General features: G+C 47.3%; 1 protein-coding gene across 2 annotated transcripts; it reads right to left on the bottom strand.

Annotated features, from left to right (window-relative positions):
• Nucleotides 1-6,301: 6,301 nt before the first annotated feature.
• LOC104044000 (transmembrane protein 182) lies at nucleotides 6,302-23,752 on the bottom strand. 2 transcript variants are annotated; one of them, XM_064462845.1, is made up of 6 exons: nucleotides 23,410-23,752; nucleotides 22,516-22,722; nucleotides 19,873-19,990; nucleotides 17,749-17,847; nucleotides 14,964-15,101; nucleotides 6,302-7,177 (listed from the first exon to the last, which is right to left on the bottom strand). In XM_064462845.1, the coding sequence occupies exons 2-6, from the start codon at nucleotides 22,666-22,668 to the stop codon at nucleotides 6,948-6,950; spliced, it is 738 nt and encodes a 245-aa protein (XP_064318915.1). In that variant the 5' UTR covers nucleotides 22,669-22,722; nucleotides 23,410-23,752; the 3' UTR covers nucleotides 6,302-6,947. The 2 variants fall into 2 exon arrangements, with proteins under 2 accessions (XP_064318915.1, XP_009502042.1); XM_009503747.2 differs by lacking the exon at nucleotides 23,410-23,752 and having other exon boundaries at nucleotides 22,516-22,785.
• Between the last annotated feature and the right edge of the window lie 1,141 nt (nucleotides 23,753-24,893).

Here is a 24,893-nt window from a genome sequence, read left to right as displayed (position 1 = left end):
GGCAGATATCTGAGCCGATTCCCGTGCCATGACTGCCCAAAGCAAGGTATTTCTACTCTTTCAGGACTTTCATTAGGAAAAAAAAAATGTCAAAAAATACTTGCAGACGTTCCTCCCTGCAGGCAGCTGCGATGCTGCTGGGCACAGGGTGCTGCATCCTGGTATAAAACTGTGTTTGCAGCCACTTTACAGCCCACATCTCCTACCTGTGATGTACGACAAAGCCAGCCACCCCACAGGCAGCACGTTGGCTTGTGTAATGCTAAAAAGCTCTAGTTTTTTGCCTGCAGAACCAATGCATTAACTCAGAGAAGGGCACCCGAATGAAAGCCTGGCGTCGCTGCCCACCCACCCACCTCAGTGGGCTCCGACCGCCCCGCGGGGCTGCGCGGGGCTGCCCACCCTGGGGCCGAAATGTCGCCCCAGTAACGGCGGCGGGATCGCGGCAAAAGAAAGAAAAAACACTCTTCTCCAAAATGGCCACAAAGAGTAGGTCTCTGCGGTCCCTTCTTAAACACTGGGGCTATTTTCATTTAAAATTATCTACTTAAAGGCAGGTTTAATGAAAAATGGCATTTTCCAGTTTGAAAAAAAAAAACCAACACAAAAAAACCAAAAACAAACCCATCACCTTCAAAAATGTCTCCGGTTATTTCTCCTTCAATATTTTTCCAATTAAATTAATTTCAAATGAGCGAAAAATATTACATACCCTAAGATCCTGAAACCTCCGGTGTCAGCTGAAACCGGCACTTCTGCGCTCAGCTTCAGCCCTCGCTGCAGGCACCTCTGCTTTGAAGCCTTTGAAGTGTTTGTGGCGCGGGCAGAGGCTCTCTGCGGAGAAAGCCAGTCATTTTATATATAGTTAATGTGTAAAGTGTGCACGTGCATGTGTTTGCGTTAGTGTAACATGGCTTTTCACAACGCAGATGGAAAGACATAGAAGAGCTGTTGACTTGCAGAACAAAACTGCAGGAAAAACCACTGTCTGCCTCGCTGAGAGCATCCATCAGGTGCCTTTTGCCCAAGCCTACGTCACTTCAGCATCACCCTGAAGATGTATTTGAAACTCCCTGTGATCTTCAGAGAGACTGAAAGAGTTCATTGAGGTGTGCCTATAGGTCCCACTTGCTAGCCCCTCTCCCGGCACCACAATTCATTTTTTTAACGCTTAGAGGCAATAACTCCCCCGAGAAAGCACAAAAACACCCGGAGCGAACTGGCTGCGAATGCCCGCCCCAACTGGGAGCTGCAAAGCAGGTGCCATGACTGCCCTGCCTTTATTTTGGGGATGCGATGCCAGAAAAACCTAATAAATTTGAGTAAGGGTTGGGTCTTGGAGCCAATTATTTGACTCACGCGGTAACGACCTTGATTCTGGAAACAAGGTGGTGGTTTGAGAGGCAGCATCTCTGCCCGGGTAAGAAATGATCTGATGCAAAGGCTCCACCTCAGCAAGCAGCAGGACTAACCCACTGGCTGATTTGTCTAAATTGTTAAATTTCCCTACTTTATTTTGGCAGGGACAGAGTCAGAATTGATGCCTCTATTTCGGAATGAGCTGCATTTATTCTCAGTACACTGTAATTATTCCAGCCTGTAACTGGTGAGGTTTAATCACTAATAAAAGCTTCAGACCTGAAAGCATCCAGTTCAGCCTATGTTACTTGGGCAGCATTTCTGAATGGTTTGGGGAACAACTTCTCCCACGGACTGGTTTTTAAATAGAAGAAAAGTACAAAAGATTTCTAACAACACCTGAAACGGAAAAACAATTACATTCGGTGACTCTACAGAAATATTTGAGGACTGGTAATATATATTGCCAGGGTAATGTCCCTATTCTAGGAGCGGTTCCTTCTTGTCAGCATTTGTTTCTTGTTTTAATGCAGCCTATCCAGAGAAATACCAGAAAATGGAGAGGGAAAATATAATTAACCCTGTGTTTTCCACAGAATTGACCTTTGTGCTACTTTATTTTTATTTTTTCTAGCTTTTAGGAAGCCATCATTAATCTAGTGAGCCAAGGTCAGGTGAGACTTTTGTCTTCTTTGCAGAGCCTGAAGCTTTTAAAGCTTCAGTCTACTCTTCCAAAACCAAATGGTTGGTACCTACCAGTTGGGTTAATTAGAGTGCATTCCTTACAGCGCTGATAATAATCACTGCTACACCATCATAGCAGTGGCTGTAGAGACTATTTTTTTCATTTGTTATTCCTTTTTAACAGTAAGCATTTACATAGCCACACTGTTTAAATGATTGGTTCTTTTGGGTTCAGCCAAGGGTTCATGCAGGCCTACCTGGAAGTATCACGTTCCAGAAGATAAGAGCATCACCTGCACTGATGGCAGGTCCTAAACTAAACGCAGCACAGCGTCTTGGCTGTACCTCAGAAATAAGTGACTTTTTTTTTTTTTTTTAAGAGGAGGAGAGAATATTCAGAGGGGAAAAAAGATGAGAAGAAAGAGAGAAGGTCGCTGAAAGTCCAGCATTAGAAACAGACTTTGCCAAGCAGGGTGAAAAGGAGCCTTCCCCAATCCATTCGGCGTACGGTTATTAGTATTGATGACTCCCAAGAGAAAGAGTGGGGAATGAATTATGAAAAAAATACATTTCTCTAAATAAAGTTTTTCTAATTCAGATGTTTTTTAGGAAATGGGGAAAAAAAAAAGCGCTGCTTCTCAAATGTCAAGTACTTGAAAGACTAAAAATAGCTCACCGGAATAAATAAATTAACCCAGAAGACAGGACTGATGCTTTGCAGGCATCAGGGATTAAATAAATTCACTAAATTCAAAGTGGTATTCCAGATAAGGGCTCTTTGTGCTGCAGCATGTACAGCTTATTGATTATAGGATTGAGGTGCTGTGCACTCTTGTAAAATGTACTCTGGCTGATACGACTTAATCCTGCGGTAATGTACAGCCGGTGCACAAAGCATGGAGCTAGCTTATATTTTCTTATTTATTTTAATTTTGTTTGTGTCTTAATGTGCTGCGCCGCGTCTCCCACCAGCACTTCCCCGGGCAGCGTTCGCTCAGGATGAGTGACGAGAGGCATTTCAGGAGGCGCCGGCTCAGCAGGATGAGGGCTGGGCTGCCCAGCGGACGCCTGCAGGACGCCAGCCGTGGGCATCTGCTTTGGTTAGCTTCCGTCGGGGTGCAAAGCCTGAGCGCCTCACTTTTCCATTGCGTTGCATGGGCTGGCTGCAAGGATGAGTTGCTTGGTTGATGTAGGGAGCCTTGGGGAGCAGCCCAGGCGCAGATACTTGCTCTGCAGAACTTCACATTTTGTTCCGTGAGGCCACCGAGGCAGCAGAAGTGTGTCTAAGCAAGGAGATAACACTACCTGTGCAGGTAAGATGAAGTCTTCTGGACAAAAAGAAAAAGTAGGAAGATTTGTAAATCCTGTTGGTCAAGGCAAACGATCCTGGAGGGGCTTTTATACACCCAGCTGGAGTGAGCTTTCGTTACGTTCCACTTAACCTGTTTTCCATAGCAGAGGGTGCTTTCACCCGCCCGGTCAGATGTTGAACTGCCACGGTCACGTCACACTAGTACAGAAGGACATTTCTTCCCTCCTTTGGAAGCGCTCCTGCCTCCGCTGCTCAGCCCAGCTCTCCCCTGCAGGTTGCTCTGGGGACCCAGCAGACTTCTCTGGACAGGTACTTTTACCACATAGTTTATCAAGAAAGACAAACCCCTCCAGGCCTCCGGTGGTGTGAGGAAGCAGCCAGGCACAGCAGTGATGCTCTCCTGCTCATCACTCAGCACCTTCCCAGCCTCGGGCCATCCTAGTTTTCTGAATCACCAGTTAAAAAGTTGGTCTGACCAAAAGGAAAAACTTTCATCATTAATTTTTGTCTCCTTGGTGTGAGGGTAGAGCTGAACAAAGGACCTGCAGGGGCTTGGTTTCTGGGTAACCGCCCCAAATCCCCACACCTCCCACAGGTTTGGCAAATCTCCCAGTATCTTACTTTTTACCAAAATCAAGCCTCTTAATCTCAAGACACGCAGCCTTTACTACATAACACTGCCTCCTGAGCGTGATCCACACGGCCTGCATTTCAACACCCAAGGTTCATTAATATTTCCTGCAGAGTGTTCAGTAAGTAGCAAATAAAGCAGGAAGTGTCCCAGATGTTGGAAAGAAAAAATGGAATTATTCATTGCTTACTAACGTCAAATGCTAATGTGAGAAAAGCATCCTTGAAGAAATCCTTGACTAAAATTCATCAGAGTGATGTGAAATCACTGTTTTAATTATGCATTTTTGAATGTATTTATTAGTCCCGGTTCTGATCTGACTTACAGATGTTTAACAGTGATAAGGGTCTACTGCAGTCTTCGGAATTACTCATGATTTATAATGACAAAACTTGGATCAGAATTAGGTCCTTGTCACTACTCTATAATATCCTTTCATCAAACTTCTTCACATTCAACAGATGAAAGGGGTGGTGGTTTCCACCATCTCAAACCCTACCGCTGAGCCCATTAGCTTGTTTTTTGAAATTTATCCTCCAGAAATGATGATTCTCACACAAAATTGTGTCTGCTTGAGTTACATCTGCCCAAAAAACTTGAAAGCTAAGAAATAAAACTCACTAGTCCACAAAAATGATGCATTTCGTCAACACGTGTGCTGGCTACTAATGTTGCATTTTAATGGAGAGGGTAATTAATGTAGTGATGCTAGTCTATAGCCTCATTCTCTGTATCCTTACTGCTGTCACTGTTAGAGTATGCTCAACACCAGAGGGGTGTTCTTTTTAAAAAAGAAAACATTCAAGAATGATTCAAAGTCATGTGTTTTTCAAAAGAATGATGGAGTTTTAAACCATTGCTTGTTCTAGAGCTGATCCAGAATGAGCAAGTCTCCAGGGACGGTTTACTCCCGACGGCATGAATGCGTGATTAAGCTAAACGTATTCCATAAATGCCTTGATGACATTAAACTAAATTTTTTAAAGAACAGATGGAGAAAGTTAATAAATATTTCATTCTATAATATAAAACTCACTTCTATATTCACAAATTCAGGGATCCTCAGCTTCACAGATATCAATAAGTCTGATGGATTTCTTGCTGCATTCTCATTCTTCTGCCCTGGTGTCTCTTATGGGATCATCATTTCTGCATGCTTGGATTGTTTTATGGGATCAGTGAAAGGCAAGTGACTGTAAATCTTGACCTCTTCTGCTCCTGGATTATATACTTTTATTCTTTGTGACCATAAGTGTTCATCTCTACACTGAATAGATAATTAAATGACAAAAATTATTCAAAGGGAATTTATAGTGAGAAATTATCGCTTGAAGAACTGATGGGGCACAGGCATAACCAAGGAGATATCGCAAAAAAAGCCCAGCTTAGAGTGGCCAAATAAAACCCCGAAATAGCTGTGTATTTGTAAATGTCATGAAACATCTATTCACTGGGGAAAAAAAAACCACAATTTTTACCTGTGTACACAAAGTCTACTCAAACAAAATTTCTATTAAGGGAAAACAGTGTGAATTTTGCTTGAGAACTGTAGACCAAGCCTGTTATTCATCCGAAAGGACTAATCTTTACATGTGGGATTACAGTTTCTCACCCTATGTATGCCACGAAGCTTGTAAATGAATAATTAGAACTTGCTCCAAAAGGAAAGAAATGCCAGGCTTGAGTAATATTTTAGGAAAAGCATTAACAAAATTTTTTATACTGCCAACCATCTTCACTGCTTTCTAGAAGAGATTTGCATTACATTATTAATTAACTATACTGAGTCAATAGTAAGGCATACAGCTTGGGAGAGCTACGTTTAGCACAAACTATGACATTCACGAGAAAAACGCAGACAACTTCAGCAAACAAGGGCCCAACAAACTACTTCAAAGCATCAAGATCCAGCTCGAAAAACAAGATCAAATCGTCGTCATTTCGTAAACCTCCACATACCCAGGGTAAATTACGTCACCTGCCGTACCGCGATAGTTTGGTATAAAAGCAGCACGCATCCCTCCCAGTGGGACCGTGTGGTTTGCCGGACAATGCCCACCCGAGCTACTGCAAGAATTTAAAGGTATCTCAATAGTATATAATTTGCCTTTTGGGGGCTGACTCTTGTGCTATGGCTACAGAATACAAGGTCCCATGGTCTACCACAACGAACAAAAATGAATAGTGCTGCTGTTCCCACTCCCTTTCCCCCAGCTCTGACCAGCTTTTAGGTTTTGGGCTGAGCATCCCCACAATGCTGCGTCCAGGGAAAATATTTAATGCAGAGTAATGTGCTGTAAAGAAATACCAATTAATTCAGGTTACGTTTCATGCCACAGAAATCGGTTTATTCACTTATTGAAAGTTAGGTTAGGTCCAGGTACATTTGTATCTTCAGAATCAGGGCTTTTAACAAAAAAAAAAAAAAAAAGATGTTTCTCATGTTTCCCGACATCCCATTAAAATGGTGGTCCTTTGACGTCAATTAGAGCCAGCTTAAAAAAAAAATCATACTTAATTGCTTTACAGAAATAGACATTATACCGTATGCCGTCGCAGCCAGATTCGATTACCTTTTACAAGAAACAAGGATGCTGGGAACGCCATAAAAGTCCAGCTCTGCTGAATATGGATGCGGGGCTCTGCTGACGGCCGGGGGAGCTGCTTTTCACAGCGCAGGCTCTTCCTTGGGCCGCAGAGAAAACTGATGCAAAACCCATAGATACATCTAAATTTCTCCAAAGTGCAGAAATGCTGAAACTGGACGTTCAGCTGGGGCTGGTTTTGGACGGACAGTGGTTGGATGCTCAGTGCTCCACCCCTGCCTCCATGTAAGCGTGAGTGTAATCATGCACCTATGCTGACCATTATAGCTACAACAACCATCTAGTCCTCAGACTTGTGTACGGTTCGTTACAAAGAGCATCACCAATTTTCTCCAAGGCTTTCTCCAAATTTGTCTTACTCCAGGGACTTCATAATGTCTCTGCCGACCAGGTAGAAGAGGAGTCCGGAAAGTAAAACCAGGGGCACCCCCGCTGCGGCGAACATGAACGACCACCCGTAATACACGTGCACGGGCACATCGTCCATGCACTTCTCGCTCCTCTCCAGAAGGATGTACTTCTGAAAATCAGCCGCAAACTCCTTCCACACCACGAAGAGAAATATGAGCAGGAGAAATAATCCCCCTGGAAAGAGAGGCAAAGAGGAGTTATTCTCACAACCAGCATACGGAACACGGAAATAAAACTGAGAAAAGATCGCAGCAGGTTTCCATTTATCCTTGCAGATTCTTTGCATCAAAGATTAGTGTTGCGGCATTATTATTCATTAGGTGCTCCGCAGGTCCCCGTGACAGCCAAGCCCGCCCGCCCTGGGAGCCCCACGCCGCCACGGCCAGCTCCCGCCCAGGCGCAGGCACACCGACGCCGGCTGCCGAGGGCTCCGGTACAGCGAGAGACGGCCACGGGGAACACAGCTGATGTTCACAGCAGGGCTCCGCATGACGCTAACGCTGCGCTCCTGCCTTAAAGGTGGGTTGTTTCCCCTTTTTTATTCCCAATTTGTCTGTGATGAGTGAGAAGGCAAGTCTAAGACTTACTTTTTCCGTGTTTTTCTACCCTTCCAAGTAGGGTCAGATCCAATTCCCGCCAGAAATGCAAAGGCACGGGATCGGTCCTGCTGATGGCAAGCGTCATCCGGCATTGAACCTGCTACGCCCAGCCCCAGCGCAGGCAGAGCCCCCGCAGACACCTTCACGTCTTGTGTTACCCTTCCTTAAACTGAGCTTGGCAAGCGAGTATTAAACCACACGGCAAGGAGTACGGATGATCCTATTTGGCAGAGAACTAACATGTAATAAGGTGGAAAAGGTGTGTAGCCATGAGATATTAATCTCAAATGGGCTACTGAGTAACAGAATAATAAACAGCTTATACCATGAGGCTAGAAGGTCTTTTTATTGGCAAGTGAGCCCTCCTCTGCCCTCCCCTGGAGCCAGCCGGGAGAAGGGCCGAGGCCGCACTCGAGCCTGAGCAGCGAGCGCGAGGTCGGCATCTCGCTTGGCGAGGGTCTGCGCTCCTCGGAGCCTGCCAAGCCTCGCGGGTGCCCGTGACCCAAGCAGCAGCTCTCCCGTGAGGCCTCGCGCTCTCCTGTTTCCAGACGCATACCCATGGGAGGCCAGCGCTTGGCGGAAGAGCTCGGTCACGTCTGAAAAGCACGTGGCAAACAGGCACCCCCCGGACCTGGCGCAGCCCCGGGTGGGCTCGGGGGCTTCGGTGCCTTAATAGGAACTGCCTTTCCCCATGATTCAAAGCGATGGCGGTCGGAGGCTGCAGGTCTTGCTCCCCACCCCCCCACCCCCGTATGAAGCAGCTGACAAAAACTAGAGCGGCCCCAATATTATTTACTGTGTCACATTAAAGAATATATATAGTGCATTTTACAGTCGACATTTATTAAAACTAAATAGTGACAGTGCGCTGACAGGTCTGAAAGCACTTCAGTAATATCTGATCTCGCCACATCACAGCTAGAAGCTTGCTATTTTTAAATGGTGCCATATAACATATAGATATACGCACATGCACACACATATATGAAAGAAATACATCACAGATTATAATATTTTTATAGTAGAAGTGAACAGTTTGGAATTAATTTAGTTGACACGTTACCACACAGTTCTGCGGATGTGTTGTGGCTTCTGCTAGATTTAATTTCTCCCCCTGCAATTTTTAAATCAAAGGTAGCTTGTACAAAATTTAATTATTCTTCCTGGCAGCTCATACACTACGAGACCCAACTCCCATGCTAAGCAAAGGAAGCGGGTGAAGCTTGACATTGATATATCTGCTTAGCGATGGTGGTTCCTGAAACCTCGGCCAGAGACAACACGTCAGTGTTTAACTGTGTTTCTGCTTCTAATGGGCAGAAGCACATCTGCGGCTACAAACCTCCGCTTCGCCCCTTGTAGCCAACAGCGAGGCTTATGTGAAAGCATAGAGGGTTTGAAGTCCTCGCTCCGCGGTATATAGACGTTGAAGCCACTCATCCTAAGTTGCCATGCCTGGTAAACTGCCCTCTATACCCTAAGGCTGCAAACTGAATCGTAACGCTCAAAAACTGGTGCAACCGTGGGAACGTACTTTACATCACCACACGCTGCCACTGCGAGCCGTTCCGCCGCACATGGCGAAGCCCTCGCGTTTGCTGGAGAGGCAGGCTAGGAGTTAAACAGCAGCTGGTGTAGCATTTGCATGTTCATTGAGATTTTGATACCACTTGAATTTAAGTGCACAAATAAATATTTTACACTTAATATGATAGTTGTATGCTTAAAATACCAATTATTCTACTATAAGAAAACGATTGCATGTTTAAATAGTCACATGTCCTTTACAAAATACAATATATTGATAAGAAGGCAATTAAGTCTTTATTACTGATGTAATTTAAAATTAAATTAATTAGACAGCAACTGAACCTTGAAAAGTGCTCTTTTAAAGATCAATTTCTATTTCATTAGCTTATAATACCTGCCGTTAGAGACGCAAATAAAAGCGTAGCCCCAGCGGGACAGAGGACGCGGGTACGGTAGCGTGCTTTTGAATTCTCCCACTTTTCTTTAACTAACTGGGGGGGTTGCTTTGAATTGTCCCAGGATAATTTAGATGGCTTAAGACTCATTTATTGAAGAAATCAGGTTAAAACCTACCGGTTCTTACCAAGGAGGGTGCGGGGAAGCCCCACGAGTGGGTGGCACCGTCCCCAAGCTCGCCAGGAGCTAAGGATGGGGAAACAGTCCCTCCCCTCGCCCCAGGAGAAGCGCCAAGTCTCAGTATGGAAGGATTTATTATTAAACAGGTACTGGAGGTGATGGCATCTAAATTTAGATGGCATCTAAATTAAGAACGTTTTCACACTCTGGGAAAATGACAAGAAAATGTAAAGTGAGCAGCCTTCTTCCCTGGGATAATCAGGGCTGAGTGGTGAGGAGTCCCGGGGATTTACACCATCTCCTCAGCGAGGAAGGAAAATCAGAAGGGCAGGCGCAGCCCAAGGAGGAGGGTGGAAGCGCAGAAAGGGCAGCTCACTGAAAAGCGGTCAGCAAAAAAATGCTTACTTGGAACAATCACAAGTAGTCATGAAACTGCCTAAAATTTGTCACGCTTTTAGCTGTTGGTAGAATTTGCATGAGAGTATCAGGATGTTTCACTCCCAAAGTAAGCACTTGGCAGTTTTGTTTTAAAATTCTGTTTTATTTGGGATTGTTCACCTTTTGAACAGGTCTCACTTTACCACCGCCTTTTGGGGGCTTTTACTCTCAGCCGCAGCGCAAACGTGTCCTCGTTTCCTGCCAGTCCCAAATGGCTTTTTATGTACAGAGACGGGTTTCTTCCTGCCTCGGACAGCAAAATGAAAAACTGGAAAAAAATCAAGTATTCTGCTCAAGAAATGAGCCCGGCGCTGGCGCGCGCACCTGAGGCACAGGCCACGGTGTTGGGTTTGGGTACGTGTAAGTGAAGACCTCATCAAACCAGACCATCCCCACGCTCCTCTCGGCATCCCTGATCCCGCAGCAGCCACTGGAAAATCAGCCAAGTGAGCGCCTCCTTCCTCTCCCTTTCCCGCTTTGCCTTGGTTCATACGGAAAAGAAATTAACTGCGAAACTCCATCTCGTAGCTGAGGAGGTCAATGGCGTCTTCTGGGGAGGGGCTAATTGCAAGAAAATTGGAGCAGGGTATCGAATCGTTCTCCTTCGTACACAGCTGAGCGCAGGACCACGGCCCCCCGCGCTCCATCTCCCCCTCCCAGGGGAGCTGCGCCTTCACTGTCAGTGAACTGGAGTCGGGCCCTTTGTTTCTCTCACTTTATAGCCTTGTGACACCTTTACAGCTGCTGGTTGTAGGGACAGGTGAGCGAACCCAATCTTTAACTCTTATTCTGTGGAAGCTACTGAACTTTCGTGTAATCTGCTAATTACGAGAAAAATGAACTTTGACTCATTCGCCTGTCTCACGAGGTGCCTCTTAAGGATGTTAATAACGAGGAAATGGAGGGGTGATCTTCAGCTGTCCTTCCATAGCTGTGAGCCTTTGCTGCACGTGGGGAGCCCGAGTGTGCCAAAATGAAGGCGCTTCATTTGGGAAGAGGAATCTGAGCACGAAATTTAGCACTTTTAGTCATCAGATTGGCAAAGCGGCCTGTTTTTTAATGCAGCCAGCTCACTCTGAAGGACAGGTTGGTCTGAACACGCACCGTGCCCCTCTGACATGGCTCTGAAAGTGCGGGAGAGGCTTTGCGCTGCCTCTGCCCGCGGGACCGGCGCACGGCCAGAGCGATGCTGCGGCTGCGGAGGGCGCGAGCACGCCGTGCGCGCCTCACAAGCGGGGACGCTGGAGGAACAGCACCGCGACCACGGCAGCTGGAATAAGCGCGGGCTGTACGTGGTTCATCACGTATTTGGGCTTTCCAGCGTAAGGAAGCTGATAACAAGCTCCTCTGTTGGTTCCTTAACTTTGCATGGGACACGCATCCTTAGTGCTTGCTTTGACAGCTCACCATAGACTCACGCTTTGCTTCTGTCCCCTCCAGAGCAGCGTCCCCACCCTTGAACAAACCACCAGGTAGAGCTCAGGTGGTTTTTTCACTTAAGCCGACAGCTATGCAGCTGCTCGGATGCACTGGAGCAGCGCTGCACGCTCGGTAATCGCCCTCGGTCTGGATGAAGAGGGTGCTCGCTTCTAAGCTTGGGCGCTAAAATGCCCAAAGGAAACGAAAACCAAGGAGCACAAGCAAAGTTGTCTCAGCAAGTCAAACAGTTTCCAGAAGCTGCAGTGCAGTGGTCGCCCAGCCCTCTCGGTGACACTGTAGTGATAATTAATCATATTGTCATCTGGCTATTGAAACAAGGGGGGACCAGTCAGCAGGCAGTATCCGCCTCCCCCGTGCAAGCGCCGCAGCTAAGCCTGAGATTCGAAGGAAAGCAACACGCCAGCTATTTGCTCATGTAATTCCGGTGCTTTTGGGAGCAGGCTGGCAAGGATAACTGCTCAGCTGGGGCGGTGGGTGTGCGAATACAAGCAGCCGCAAACGTCAGGTGGGCTCCGGCTGTATTTCCCGAGTTGCCGAGCAAAGGAGATCAAGGGGGCAGCCCTGGTCCTTTGAAAGGGCTCTCCCACCCACCGAGCACTACATTCGTTACGGTAGCTGGCAGACAGTCAGATCTGTCCTCTTGAAAGTACAGTAAATAAAAGGCATCTCCGAGAGGAAACCCAAAGGGATCTAATTGAGCGATAACAATCTTCACCCTTAGGCACTGAATTCCCCCCCGGCGACAGAGGGGCACACATAACTCCTCAAGATCGCGTCAGGCTGGTTACCCATAAATGCACCACAGAGTGCATTTGCACCAGTTATATCTTTAGAGCCTTTTGGTTGCATCATTTTGCAATGATTAACCATGGCTGTGATTTCACGACCTCAGCGTGGCTGGCTACCAAAAGGGGCAGAGGGACTTTATGGCCAGAATAAAGTTGCGTATAAAGGGTGCCCTGAGAGGCCGGGGCGTGTCGACGCAGTGGTGCCCCATCTCGCCATCCGACTGCCAGACCACATTCCCACTCTACAAATTGCCAGCATTTTCACACTTCCTCAAGGAGAGATCATTTCTGCAAGAGAGGTTAATTAACACTGACCCGCAGTCCATGATTAGAAGACAAGACACGCTTTCTCCTGTGTCGCCTCTCCACATCCTGCTACCCGAAGGGAAGGGACGGCTAGGGAGTTGAAGCTGTATTAAATCTATTGTTCCTACTGCTTAGTGTGATTATGCAAAATATTTTAGAAGGGATAGCGAGAAAATAACCACGGAGGGATGCAGCCTGAATCCATCAGGAAGCCAGTGTCAAGCAGGCTCCAGAGGTCTGAGTTCAGGATACCCCTCCTCCGCCCCCCACTCCCCCCAAAAAAAGATCAGCTGAAACTCTAAGCAAACTTTGCTGAAAATGTTGAAATGAAATGAGAGACTACTGCATTCTCCTACCTACCATTTAGATTGAAAATATAGCGGGAAGCCTCTTCCAGCTGAACTCGTTCCTCCTAATGACAGTTAATAACAATGATTGCTGTTCAGATTGAAACTGCATTAATACAAACTTCAATTTAAACAGCAGCATCTTTGTCTAATGCCAAGAGGTTTATGTGCTGCATAATCAGCTCTTCTAAAAAGTGTCATATTCTATGCCCCAGCCGTTTAATCAAGAAGTAGTAAAATAAAGTGCAAAAACAATGAAAAAAAAATGTAATACGGTGATTCAATATTACTCAACATCCTTTTCTGTGGGATATTTCACCTGTCTGGCCAGGGTCAGAAGGTGACCAATCTCGGTGTTCCGATTTCGGTTGGAAGTTGAGTGTTTTGAAAGGGTAGGGCTTTAACTGAGGTATCCAGACTGTCACATCTAAGAGGATTCAAATACTTGTCCCCAGTGTCACAAAAAGAGATGACTTCAACGCGCACACACGTCAAGTGGCCAACACTACTGAGTAGAAGCCATTGGTACCTAACGGAGATCTGACAGCAAGATGTCTTGCATTCCCAAATCAAATCCGTGTGTGTAAAACCACACGAAGTTTGCCTTCAGAAAAATTAAGCCCAGCCAAGCATTTATTAAAATATATAAGGGAGAGCTAAGCAGATGCCCACAGGCTTGCTGCCCACACTTCAATAACTGAAGACCTGGAGGCAAATGGAAAATTGGACAAAACGCAAAGCGAATTAGCAGAGGCAGGTAGGGCCACCTTGATTTAGTGCCTTCCAGATTTTTTTAGACAAATAGATAGATGCCATCTAGCTTCATTTTAACAAGCAGCTCAGCTGGTGTCACATAGTTAATTATTAGTACATCTGGAGGAGAGAGAAGTTAGGAAAGGAACTATGAAATGGATCGGGAGCTAAATATTGGGGAAAAGAGTAACAGGTAATGACGGTAGGGCGTGGCGAGATTGGACGGAGTTTAGTGGAGCTCCTCCAGGGTCGGTGCTGGGACCTCTTCTGTTAAATCTTTTCACTGAGGTTTTTGGCCCCCAAAACCCTGAGCACACCCAAAGCCCAAACTGGGAGCAAAGACACCAGCTCATGTTTGAGTCACACCATGTATGAGGCAGCAGGACCTGGAGCAGGATCCATAATGAAACACTGTTTTTTCAGAGAAAGGCCCGACTTCATTACAAAGTTCTTCACTTGGCACGGCTCAGCTGAGCTCCAGCCTTCGGCTGCTTGAGTCACAAAAAAAGCTTTTTATTGAGTTTGAGTCACTGTTATAAATCAAGTAATTCTACTAGTTAAGCCAGTTATTCCTTCTCAAATACAAAAAAGGGAAAAGCCCAAGTGATAATTCAGTGGAATCATTTGCAATGGCAGTGGGAATAATGAATAAATGCCTATTTTTAATTCATTTTCCTGCTGTGCCACCGCTTTATCTTTTCAGGTTTTATTAAGCCAGCCCTCCCATTTTGAGTCGCCAGGTATGCCTTTCATCACTCCGCGGCTTTCCAGCTCTGCCAGATGTTAGCAGCAGAGACAGGAGAGGCCCAAACGCAAAGACTGACTTCGGGGAACAGAGCGTGGCTGATTGCTGCCCAGGGCTGACGCTGCTACGGACTTTACTAAAATAAAAGGCTCTGCTCGTATGCACTGCGCAGAGAGAGAAAACATAAAAGTATTTTTCCCAAACCCCAGCCTCCCTAGGACTAAGGACTATCTTTCTAAAGGTTGACTGAACAAAGAGGTTTATTTCCAGTGGGGGAAGAGGGAAATCATTTACTCGGAGCGGTGCAGCTCCCAGCAGAGCCCCCGGCTCCCTGCAGCAGCCCCCAGCCGCCTCCCCTCTCCCTGCACACGCGAGGCGGAGCAGGGCCGCGGCGTTCCCGCCCCGGCCGTACCCCGTTACCGCAGCTCAGCAGCTTACCCGAGGCGAGGAGGAATCCACCGCCGACTTTGTAGGCCCGGGGGCTGACGAAGGGCACACCACACACCAGCAGCAGCCCTCCCACCAGCCCGGCAGCGACGGCCAGCATGATGAACGCCGTCCAGAAGCCTCTGTACACTGCACGGTCAGAAAGAGTGAAGTCAAGGGAAAGGAAAGGAAAAGCAGTTTTGAGAAGTCCATGCTTAACTCCTGCTTCAGCAACAGTAAAAACATTAACCTGTAATTCTGCAAAGGCTAGGCAGAGCTGGAGCTCCTGCCTCGCTAGCTCCCTGCCGCGGCATGGGTGCGATGCGCCTGGAACCGGGGCAAGCCCAGGTTGAATGTCACGCCCTAGCCATGGGATTGGAATGAGTGCAAGGGGTTGGAACGGTTTGCCAGGGAAGCACACCACAAAAGGGGGTGAGTAAGGGACACCGTGCTTAGCTGCGCATGTGGGGGACGCAGGAGCTTGGCAAGGAAGGAAAGAAAATAGCGAAATTTGGAGAGATGGTGTCAGACCATATTTTTGTTCCATTTTAATTAACGTGGAAGGTGCCAGGTTCCTGGTTTAAAATAAAGGTGGGTTTTGTTAGCAGGACTGCAGGGAAAATGGGAGCTCATGATTTCTCCCATTAATGGCCTTGCTTGTCTCTAAGTAAGAGACCAGGGCACGAGAACAGCTGCCTCTTCATCCACTGAGGTTCGGGGTGGGGGTGACTTTATGCAACCACATGAGCCAGAGCCGAGCAAGCTTGTGTCCATCACATCCCACGGGATGGGACGTAGCCCACTGATTTCAGTCTCCCAGTAGCCCACTCTCTTCCAGTCACTGCCGTAAACCTTGGCCAAAGGTGGTGGGGTCTTCAGGCAGGACCCTCCGATACCCTGCTCCCCGTTCCCCTGATGTAACGCATCCCCTCGGGCCCCTGCGTCTCGCTCTGCCTGTTGTTTTTCAGAAGCGCTAGTTAGAGAGATTTAAGCCGAGCACAAGCAAGTGGGTAATGCTGAAATGATTCACACTTGAAAGAAAAATGATACAGAGAAGATGCGTTTTACTCATTTGAAAGCATTTTGTCAGGAGAGCCACTTAGGGAGAGATAAGTATCTTGAACTCTCCAAAACCACAGAATTCATTTTCATGTTTAACCTCCCGTCACCCGATTCTCTCAGGGAGCCTAAGAGGATGAAGATAAGGGAGAATTACGTCTGGAGCAGGTAATAGCTGGAGGACCCCTCTTCTTGGCCGGCCTCCTGTTTTGTCATCGTTTGCAGATGAGGATGGCCTCGTTTGAAATAAAATGAGCGTTAACGACAGGAGCGGAGCGTCAGCTCTCTGCAGATGTCCCAGTGCTTTGCAGTGGGGTTGGTGCAGCAGAGGAGCCCAGTGCTCCCGCTGCCCTAGATGTGGGTGCTGAGACATCCCCCTCTCCCTGGGGTTCCTAGCGGGGTGGGTGCCGGGGGGCAGAGCCCCACAGCCCCGCGGGTGCAGCCCCTGAGCAGAGCCCCCCCCCCAGCACCTTCCCGGGACCCGGCCCAACGGGCATTTCTGGGAGGCAGCTGAAGAGGGTTTCACAGCAAGGGCTGACAGGCAGGGACAGATGCCTCCAGGGCCCTTTATTTAGTACAGAAAAAATAGTGCGTTTATCAGCGAGATCATTCAGAAACTAGACGTCATGCCTGCCTCTCCTAAGCTGAAAAAATCCCACCGCTTAACCCGCATGTTTGCTGCACACAGCCAGCGACGGGCGTCTCCTTCTACCATCGACGGGTCCCTCGTATCCATTTTACGCTGCGGCGCCTTCCCCGGGGCAGGAATCCTGCACAGCACAGCAAAAGGAACTAGCTGCTCTCCCTCACATGCTCCAACTGAAAAATGTTTCTTTTTTTTTTTTTAATTAATTCCTCATAAAAAAAAAAATAATCTAAAAATAAAAAAAGGTACTGCTAAAGGCTAAGGAAAAGGTCAAGATGTTTGTTTGTGCAGTATGCCTGCCCCAGATCCCCGGAGGCAACGCAGAGTGATGCACACTATTTAAAGAAATCAATTCATTTCAAAAAAGATCATTGAATTAATTCTAGCTGCTGCCACCAATTTAGCAAATTAAAATTCCTAACAGCAGCTGATTCATTAAAGAACGCTGAAAATACAGAGAAACATAAATAAAAAGGGAACCAGTTGAAAGGAGAGCTCTCCAACTGTGTCATATTCGGTGTATGAAAAATAAGCCATTCACTTACGTGGGTCTTCTAACAATCTGGTCTTTAACTGATTTTCCAGTGCTTGTTTATTTTGTCTTGCAACAAATCAGCACTACAGCTCTCCAAGAAGCCCGGCTCTGGAAACGAGTCAGCGCCGGACTGCCACAAGCCTGCAGCCCAGGAGCAATTATTTGTGGTGCCTGCCCACAGGGTCTGGATTTGGCCATGGGGCAGAAGCCCTTTGCCTCCAGCTCCTTCCAGCAAGCGAGAAGGTGGGAGAAGGGTGGACGTAGCACCCTCCCTTGCTCATCGGCGTAGGCGCCGAGAGCCCAGCGGGAGGGTGCGTGGCTCATGGCTGGGCATGGCTGGCTCTGGAGGAGACAAGACGTGGGAGGACATCGCCGTGGGCTCATGGCTTGGGGCAGTAAACAAAGCAAGGCCATTTTGTAAAGGAGCTTTCCAAAAGTCTTGGTCATGCTTGGCCACGGGCATTTGCAATGGGAAAACTACAACAGTGACACACACCATAAATCTCCGCCCGGTCGCTTGGGAAAGGAGCTGCTGGGTGAGCAGGAAAGAAACCCACCTGCCGTCGTGTCGTAGGAAGGGTGAGGGAAAGGTCCGAGAGCAATGGGCATGGGAAAGAGGTAGCCATGCATGCAGAACTTGGGGTGCGCTTGGCTGGCTGAAAAAGAACAACAACAAAACAGTTTGCTTTCAGTTTCTGCAAGATCATGGTTACAGCATTCAGAGGGCGATGCCCTGGTCTGCAAAACCTACAAACCCTCACTGAAGGGAGAAGGCTGGGGAGTAAAGGAGGATGGTAAATCCTGGTTAGAAAGAGAAAAGAAAAAGAAGACTGGTGAGAGAGGGGAGAGAGAACGGAATCTGAGCCTGCTACCCGTAGCTCTTCCCATCTTCATAGCCTGAGTCTGGGTGGCCATAAATCATGAAAGATGGAGCAACTCGAATTACTGTAAATATTCCCATTGCTATTTTCCTCCAGAAAGCGTGTCAGACCGCCTGAAATTATTTGGGTACCGGAACGAGCTACCTTACGAGACCTCCAGTTTGCGAGAAGGTAAAGCACAATTAGAATGGAAGTGCTCCATCAATATTAATACCACTGAGGCTTATCATGATTAACGGTAATAGAATGAATGTTAAATGAATTAATTAATGGTTGGCCACTTATTTAAATATGTTCCCCAGCTCAAAGGAACACTTTATAATAGGTGGACATTAGTTCATGCTAAATTGACTATGGAATACCTATTGAATTAATTATTACATCCATGAGAGCAGCAAATTAATTTGCCATGATCAATCCTATTATAATAAATACCTAAAGAAGTAACACAAATTTGCCAGTTATCAGAAAGAGTCACTTTACTTCAGGTAACATTATGTTATATATGTATTTCCATATAATGTAATTAGATAGCAAACTCCCTCTCTCAAATCTGCCCTTTTTTATAACAAAAATTTCTCTGTGAGAAATCTCACCTTGTTCATTTGAACAGCAGCAGTAACTGTTCCTGCAAGATTTTACAGGAAACACAGGTCTGGGACTGGGGGACAGCAAAGTCCTCTGCAATTTCAATCACTGCAGCGTAAATTTATTGTGGGAAACCTGCATTATTTGCAGCCAAATGCCGTACGAGGCGATCACGCCGCTCCACAGGCACGTCAGCGCCTTTGAGCAGACCAAAGCACCAGCGAGCGCAGGTTTTTGCGGTGTTTAAAACCTTTGCAGAACTTTTTAAAAATCTCTTTCTTTCATCCCAAATACTCGTCTAGGCTTGTGGCATCCCAGGGAAAGGCTGCCCGCTCGTCCCCCACTGTGCGCTAACGCAGGCGAGCTGCTGCGGGCTCGGCCGCCGGCAGGGCTGGGGCCAGGCGCGCTGTGGGGTGCTCTCACTCCTCTGCTCTTTCTGGTGGGAGCACCTGGTTTACTGGGCCAAGACCCCACGCTTCACTGCACGTGGGCCACCAGTCAGCACCAACTGGTGTCACAGAACAGGTTTCACCTTCTTCCATTTTTTTTTTTGAGGAGTGAATGTGCTTGCAGAAAAAAAAATAATTTGCATCCATCCGTTTATTCACACGTGTGATTTCAATGACCTTAAAAAGCAAAACAGGCAAGACCTTAAAATAAAGGTCTTGTGTGCTTAAAAGCATAAACACATGTGGTTACGGCTCTCCATAGCCCACCACTGCCCACTGCTAGAGGGCCCAGGGAGGCCACATGTGTGCGCCTCCAGCTTCCCCACGCTGAAATCAGTGGGAGGTGGGAACACTCTGATGGCTGAAAACGCTAATGGAAGAGCAGTGCAAGGGCCAGGAAAGGCATGGGCTCCAATTTAGCAGAGCTTAGCCGAACACAAACATCAAGAGATACGGGGGAAGGGTTGTCCTTGCTGGTGGAAGCCACCACTCGGTAAGACTTTGTAAGTGATACATTAAATGGCATCAAAAGGTTCTTCCATTTCTGTGAACAACCCTCTGAGAGCAAAATCCAAGTCAATAAAAGAGCACAGAAAGGGTGAGTCAAGTTCGCTTTTGATAGAGATGGTGAGAATATAAAAAATAACCAACACAATAAAACAAAGGCAACTGTCTCCTCCTCCCTGGGAGCCCGTGTTGTGCTTGTTTGCAATTCAAACCGTGAGCGAACGCTGTGAGTGTGGTGCGGTGGCATCGTACTCACTGTACCAGAAGGTCCAGATGGTCTCCGGGTGGCCCTCGCCAAAGAACCAGCACCGCCAGAAGAAGCCCTCGTGATGGAAAGTGAGGATCTCCTTCCTGACCTCCGTCAGCGTTTCAGCCTGCGGAGGAATGAAAGCCCAAGCTGATGTGGGAATAATCATGGTGGAAAGGGTGTATTTTTCACTTAGACAGTTGTTGCTTTCATTTTTTCTTGGGGTTTTCATTTGTTGTTGTTTTGGAGGCTTTGGGGAACACAGAGGCAGCTGCTGCCCTTGACTTTCTGCCGTATCAGAGCTACAAAATGTTCTGATAACAAATCAAAACAGTTTCTCCTTTCTCTCAAATCTTTAAACCACTGGTTGCCAGAGCTGGACGGGTATGCCAGGCAGCAGGGCATTCTGGGTGTATTCGACTTCTTAAATACTTCCCTTAAGTAAATTTTACGGCTGTTGTAACCAGCTGGAAGCAGGCTGATTACCAGGTAAGCAATTTTAGGGGCGATGCAGTGCCACAGTTCAGATGTCCTTGCTGCCTCTGCAGGAGCTGTGTAAGGTCTGGCTTAACCCCAGAAGACAGCCCAGCTCTAACCCCACACTGAGCCTCTTCCAATCACCAGCCCAAAGGCTTTCTTCTTTCTCTCCCGCTGAGCCCAGAAAAAGTTATGCTAAATCTATTGCCCACAGCAGTCTTCTCATACACCAGGGATGCTGACAATTTCTCCTTCTTTGGCAAGTCTGCTTCAACCCCCCAGACCAGACCTGCAGCGCAAGGTTTAGGTCTTTTCGGAAGGAAGGATATTGCAAAGGTGAGTCATGGACGATTTATCAAAAAACTTATTAAAACTATAGCCAAAATCAGTTTTGCCTTTCTCAGAGACACAATTTGGTAAAGCAGACATGTCTGTTATAAAATCACATTTTGTGGAGGACAGAGAAACGCCATGCAGGATTGGGCCCTGCGGACTGGAGAAAGGAGACGGGTCTCAGCGGGGAGGTGCTGGAAGGTACTTCCCTTGCCTCAAGGTTTTTGTGCATGAACTTACGGCTGCTTCCAGGGCTCTGACCTGATTCTCCTTTTACTTTCAGGGTAAAATACTAACTAGGGCAATGGTAACATGCAGCCCTCAAACTTCACAAGCTGGATGGCTGCTGACTTAGTGCATCTACGGCACATTTAATCACTGTTTGGCAGATACTCGAGACCGTCCTTATCTGTAAGGGACAGGATTTGCCAGTTTAAGAAAGGGCAGAGAAGGTAAAAACACAGCCCGCTGTATACAGCTGGTAACTGAAATAGAAATAATAGAAACAGTGTCTGAAATAGAAATGAAATAGCTCAGAGGAAAGGGTAAGAGCGGTTCTTATTTCTGCCTGGCACTTCTGAAGCCGCTCTGCCTTAGCGACAGGCAGCCTGACACTCGGCCAAGAGCGTGTCTGAAACGTTTGAGATGCTTATTCAGGTCGTGCAGCGCAACGTCTCTAGTCCCTCCGCTTTAAAAGGGAACAACACAAGCAAAAATCCGAAACAATTAACGTTGTCATTTCCCAAGTGCACAGAAACCGAGCGGCACTTCTCCGTCCGTGACTCTCTGCCATCTCCAGGGCTTTACTGTGCTGCTTGAAACAGTAAAGGCAGTGCTTTCTGCCAGGCGGTTCTGCTACCGTAATTTTTGTTTTCAATAGGGAAAGTCATTTGGAAACTTGACTCAAGCGAACAGTGTCCTACATTTGATTATGGGATTCTGAAATGAAAGAAAATATTTCTTGCTGGCATCATGATGCTTACCCGGTGTGACTCACCGCACCGGGGGAAAAAAAATCAAACCTAATTAGATTGAACTTTGAAGTAACAAAAAGTCTGCACACAACCAGGATCTTCCTGTCATTTTGTAATTGAAACCACACATTGATCAGCGCAAAAACATTTTTGAAGAGTGGGCGGCTCAGGGAGCTGATCTGGTTGTTATTTCATTGACGAGTTTGACAATAGCAAGTGCAGCTAAAATCAAACTTTTGAAAGGATCCATAAACAAGCGATACCAGCAGTTAGCACTAAAATATCAAATTGTCCTTTGAAAATTACATTTCCTGCTAACTAAAATCCTATATAAATCTTAGTTTTAAAATACAGAGGTCTGTGCTTGTTAGACGGCAGGAATTTTTGCCTACTCTGTTCTGCTTCTGATGTTCACTTGCGTTTTCTGCCTGTGCTCTCGTATTGCTTCAGCCGTAAACAATTGCCAAATCCTACACTTCAAAATACGAACTATCTTTAAGCAAAGAAACTACAGAGGGAGAAATCTTTTAATGGCAAATATCAGGAGATACCTTTTGTCTTTAGAGGCAAATGCTGTCAACAAGTAAAGTCTTATATTTTTGCCTTTTGTTCCCTAATGTTCGTATCTGCCAGGTTAGTGAGGTGCTGCCTTAATGTTCCCCAGATGCGCTTTACTTCACCCAAAATGCTAGACACAATGGGAATGCTGGTTTGGATTTTAAAGTCAGCTCAGGCTGACATTTTACGTCGGCAGGTCACTTTCAATAGGCATAAGTATTATCATAGGTTTAAAACTTTAAAAATTTGAAATTTAAAATTATTTTAAAAAATCAATCCTTCTGAAGCAAGACACGATTTCAGAGGTTACCTCCCCGCTCCGCAGGGTGTTATTCCCACGCTCGAAGACGCCGCAGGTCTCCGTAGCTAGAAGCCAGTAATCCGTCCCGAAAGCGATGAGAAAGAGCAAGACGCCGGTGCCGCCGAGGACCCCGGCTGAGAGGGCGGCTGCTCCAGCCTTCATGGGGCAGCAGGTAGGCAGCAGAAAAGGAGAAAAACGCCGAAGTTTCCAGGTTCACTGGAAGAGTGGGACGAGAGAAGTGCTATTTTTGGACGTGGATAATAATCTTCTCCTGGCTGGTGTGAGTTTCAGGGGGTGGTGGGAACAGAACTAATAAAAGCAGATGACCTGGCGTAACCAAACAGCTGTGGCATTAAGGAACATGACAAATAGCTATTGAGACAGAGCAGGAAGATTTCCAAATGAACACATGGCTGTTCATTTCAGAAGAGCGGTGCGGAGAGCCCTTAGCCTCGGCCGGTCGGGCAGCATCGGTAGGTCGCGAGTGGTTGCGATGCAGAGCTGCCCGGGACACTGGAGAGCTTTTAAAACTCCATTTGTGCACGGGATTAGCAGCGAGGCTGCACACGGCTTGAGCAGATCTGAACTCGACGACCTTTACCATGCCTTTACCACGAAGCCTGCGCTTTCTGCAGCCTATTGCTGTGAGACACTTCCAGCGCAGTATAGAAGTGGCGCTTCTGGAAGAGGCGCCTCCTTCAGCTCCTGCTTCCTCTGAGCAGAACGCTAACGTAGCTCTCACACAAAGTAACCCCAGAGATCCAAGATCCACATTAAACTAGTGGTGATATCTTAAATATCTCCGTGCTCTCAGAAGAGACGCAACCAACACATGCAAACGCGTTTCAATCGGGCCGGCCCACATCTAGCTAGACAAGGAGCATTAAAATGAGCTGTACGTACCAATATACCCAGTGTCTTGCTGTGCAGCTGTAGATGTTGACAGAAGAGCAGACTATATAGCATCCATACCCCTCCCACCGGTCGAGCCTGCTGTGGAAGAAGCATCTCATGGGGATGAGGACATTCCTGCGTGGAATTTCATTGCCATTTACTTCCTAATGTTTTTGTCTTCTGCTGGAGCATCTGCTGTAGATCACTGCCAGGAACGGGATGCCAGGCTAGGAAAATGATAATTTCTGTAGGGCAATAACTATATTCCTGTGACATGCCAGGAGGCTGGGGGAGGAAATTTAAATTACAGTGAAAATTCAAGTTCTGATTTTCTAACCTTAGTCTGCTGACACGACCTGTTCTAAAACGGGGGATAGATGAAGATATTGACTTCCTTATCCTATGGGATTTTGTGTTGCCAAATTAATTTCCAAATCAATTTAATAGTTAAAGTTAACTGTGAACATATGGGTATCTCAGAGAAACTGCACACTGGTTAGGGAAACTGGAGAGGGCCGGGTAAAATTTTGACTACGCTTCTAGCCAACTGTTGAGGCATATGGACTGATGAATATGCTCGCTCTCCTTCTATGAGCACAATAGAGTTTAAATTATAATAATTTATTCTATCCTCTGCACCGTTCTTTCTTAAATATTGCAGGCTGGGATAGCTTTTAAATAACGCACCAGACCTCTCACCCTCACCGTCGCAGGGGCAGAGCTGCTGTTTGTGCAACCCGACCGCGAGCGCGTGAGGCACCCGAGAGGATCCAGGAGCGAGACGCCCGCCCAGAGCAGTCCCCGCACTGACACGCGGAGAGAGGAAGGTGGGCCAGGCTGCAGACTTGCCGGCAGAGTGGGGCTGCAAGGGGCAGGAGCACAAGGAGGGCAGAGGATGCTGTCGCGTCTGGCACGGCGGGGCTGGCGGTGGAGCAAGGCAACGGGGAGCTGCAGGACAGGGCCAGCGGGCTGTCTCAAAGGTTAGGTTTACACCTTGGTTGGTTGCTAAAATGGAAGAACGCCTTCTGGTGTTCGCAAAACGGGATGAAAGTCCTCGCAGCGGGGCTGAACGCTGCTCTCAGCAGGTGGAAACTTCACTGCGCGGCCTTCAGACAGGAGCAGTGGATGGGCGGCTGATGGGAGAGCTGCAGTACAAAGGCCGTTTTCAGGGAAGTGAATATATACCTCATGTCTCTGGCCTGCTTAACCATCCCTTTTCTTCCAAGCAAACTATTCAGTCAGCTAAGGGAGAGGAGAAATCATTCTGACACGACACAGCCTCCCACCGAAACCCTTGGCGTGCCCGTGGGTCAGCAGCGAGCAGCTCGGCTGCTCCTGAGCTCTCTCGGCAGAGCTGCCTGGGAAACGAGCCCTCCTTAGCCCCGTAATTCTGCACGAATAAACACGCGCTGCCCCTCCCCGGCCACTCACTCGCCCTCCCGCGGTTAGCTGTCACCTCGGCTGGAAGCAAGCCCTGCTACCGCCCTTAGGTG

Source organism: Phalacrocorax carbo, chromosome 11 (assembly GCF_963921805.1).
Source record: "Phalacrocorax carbo chromosome 11, bPhaCar2.1, whole genome shotgun sequence".
NCBI lineage: Eukaryota > Metazoa > Chordata > Aves > Suliformes > Phalacrocoracidae > Phalacrocorax > Phalacrocorax carbo.
Note: the sequence above shows the minus strand (reverse complement) of the source record. Positions and strands in the feature narration are given on the sequence as shown.

Bases quoted from the DNA above. Each gene is read 5' to 3' on its own strand.
- LOC104044000 (XM_064462845.1), bottom strand. From the start codon at position 22,668: ATGAAGGCTGGAGCAGCCGCCCTCTCAGCCGGGGTCCTCGGCGGCACC. The intron at 19,991-22,515 runs GTAACCTCTGAA...ATTCCTCCGCAG, and splicing joins ACACCCTGCGGAGCGGGGAG to GCTGAAACGCTGACGGAGGT. The intron at 15,102-17,748 runs GTGGGTTTCTTT...CTGACCGTGCAG, and splicing joins TTCCTACGACACGACGGCAG to TGTACAGAGGCTTCTGGACG.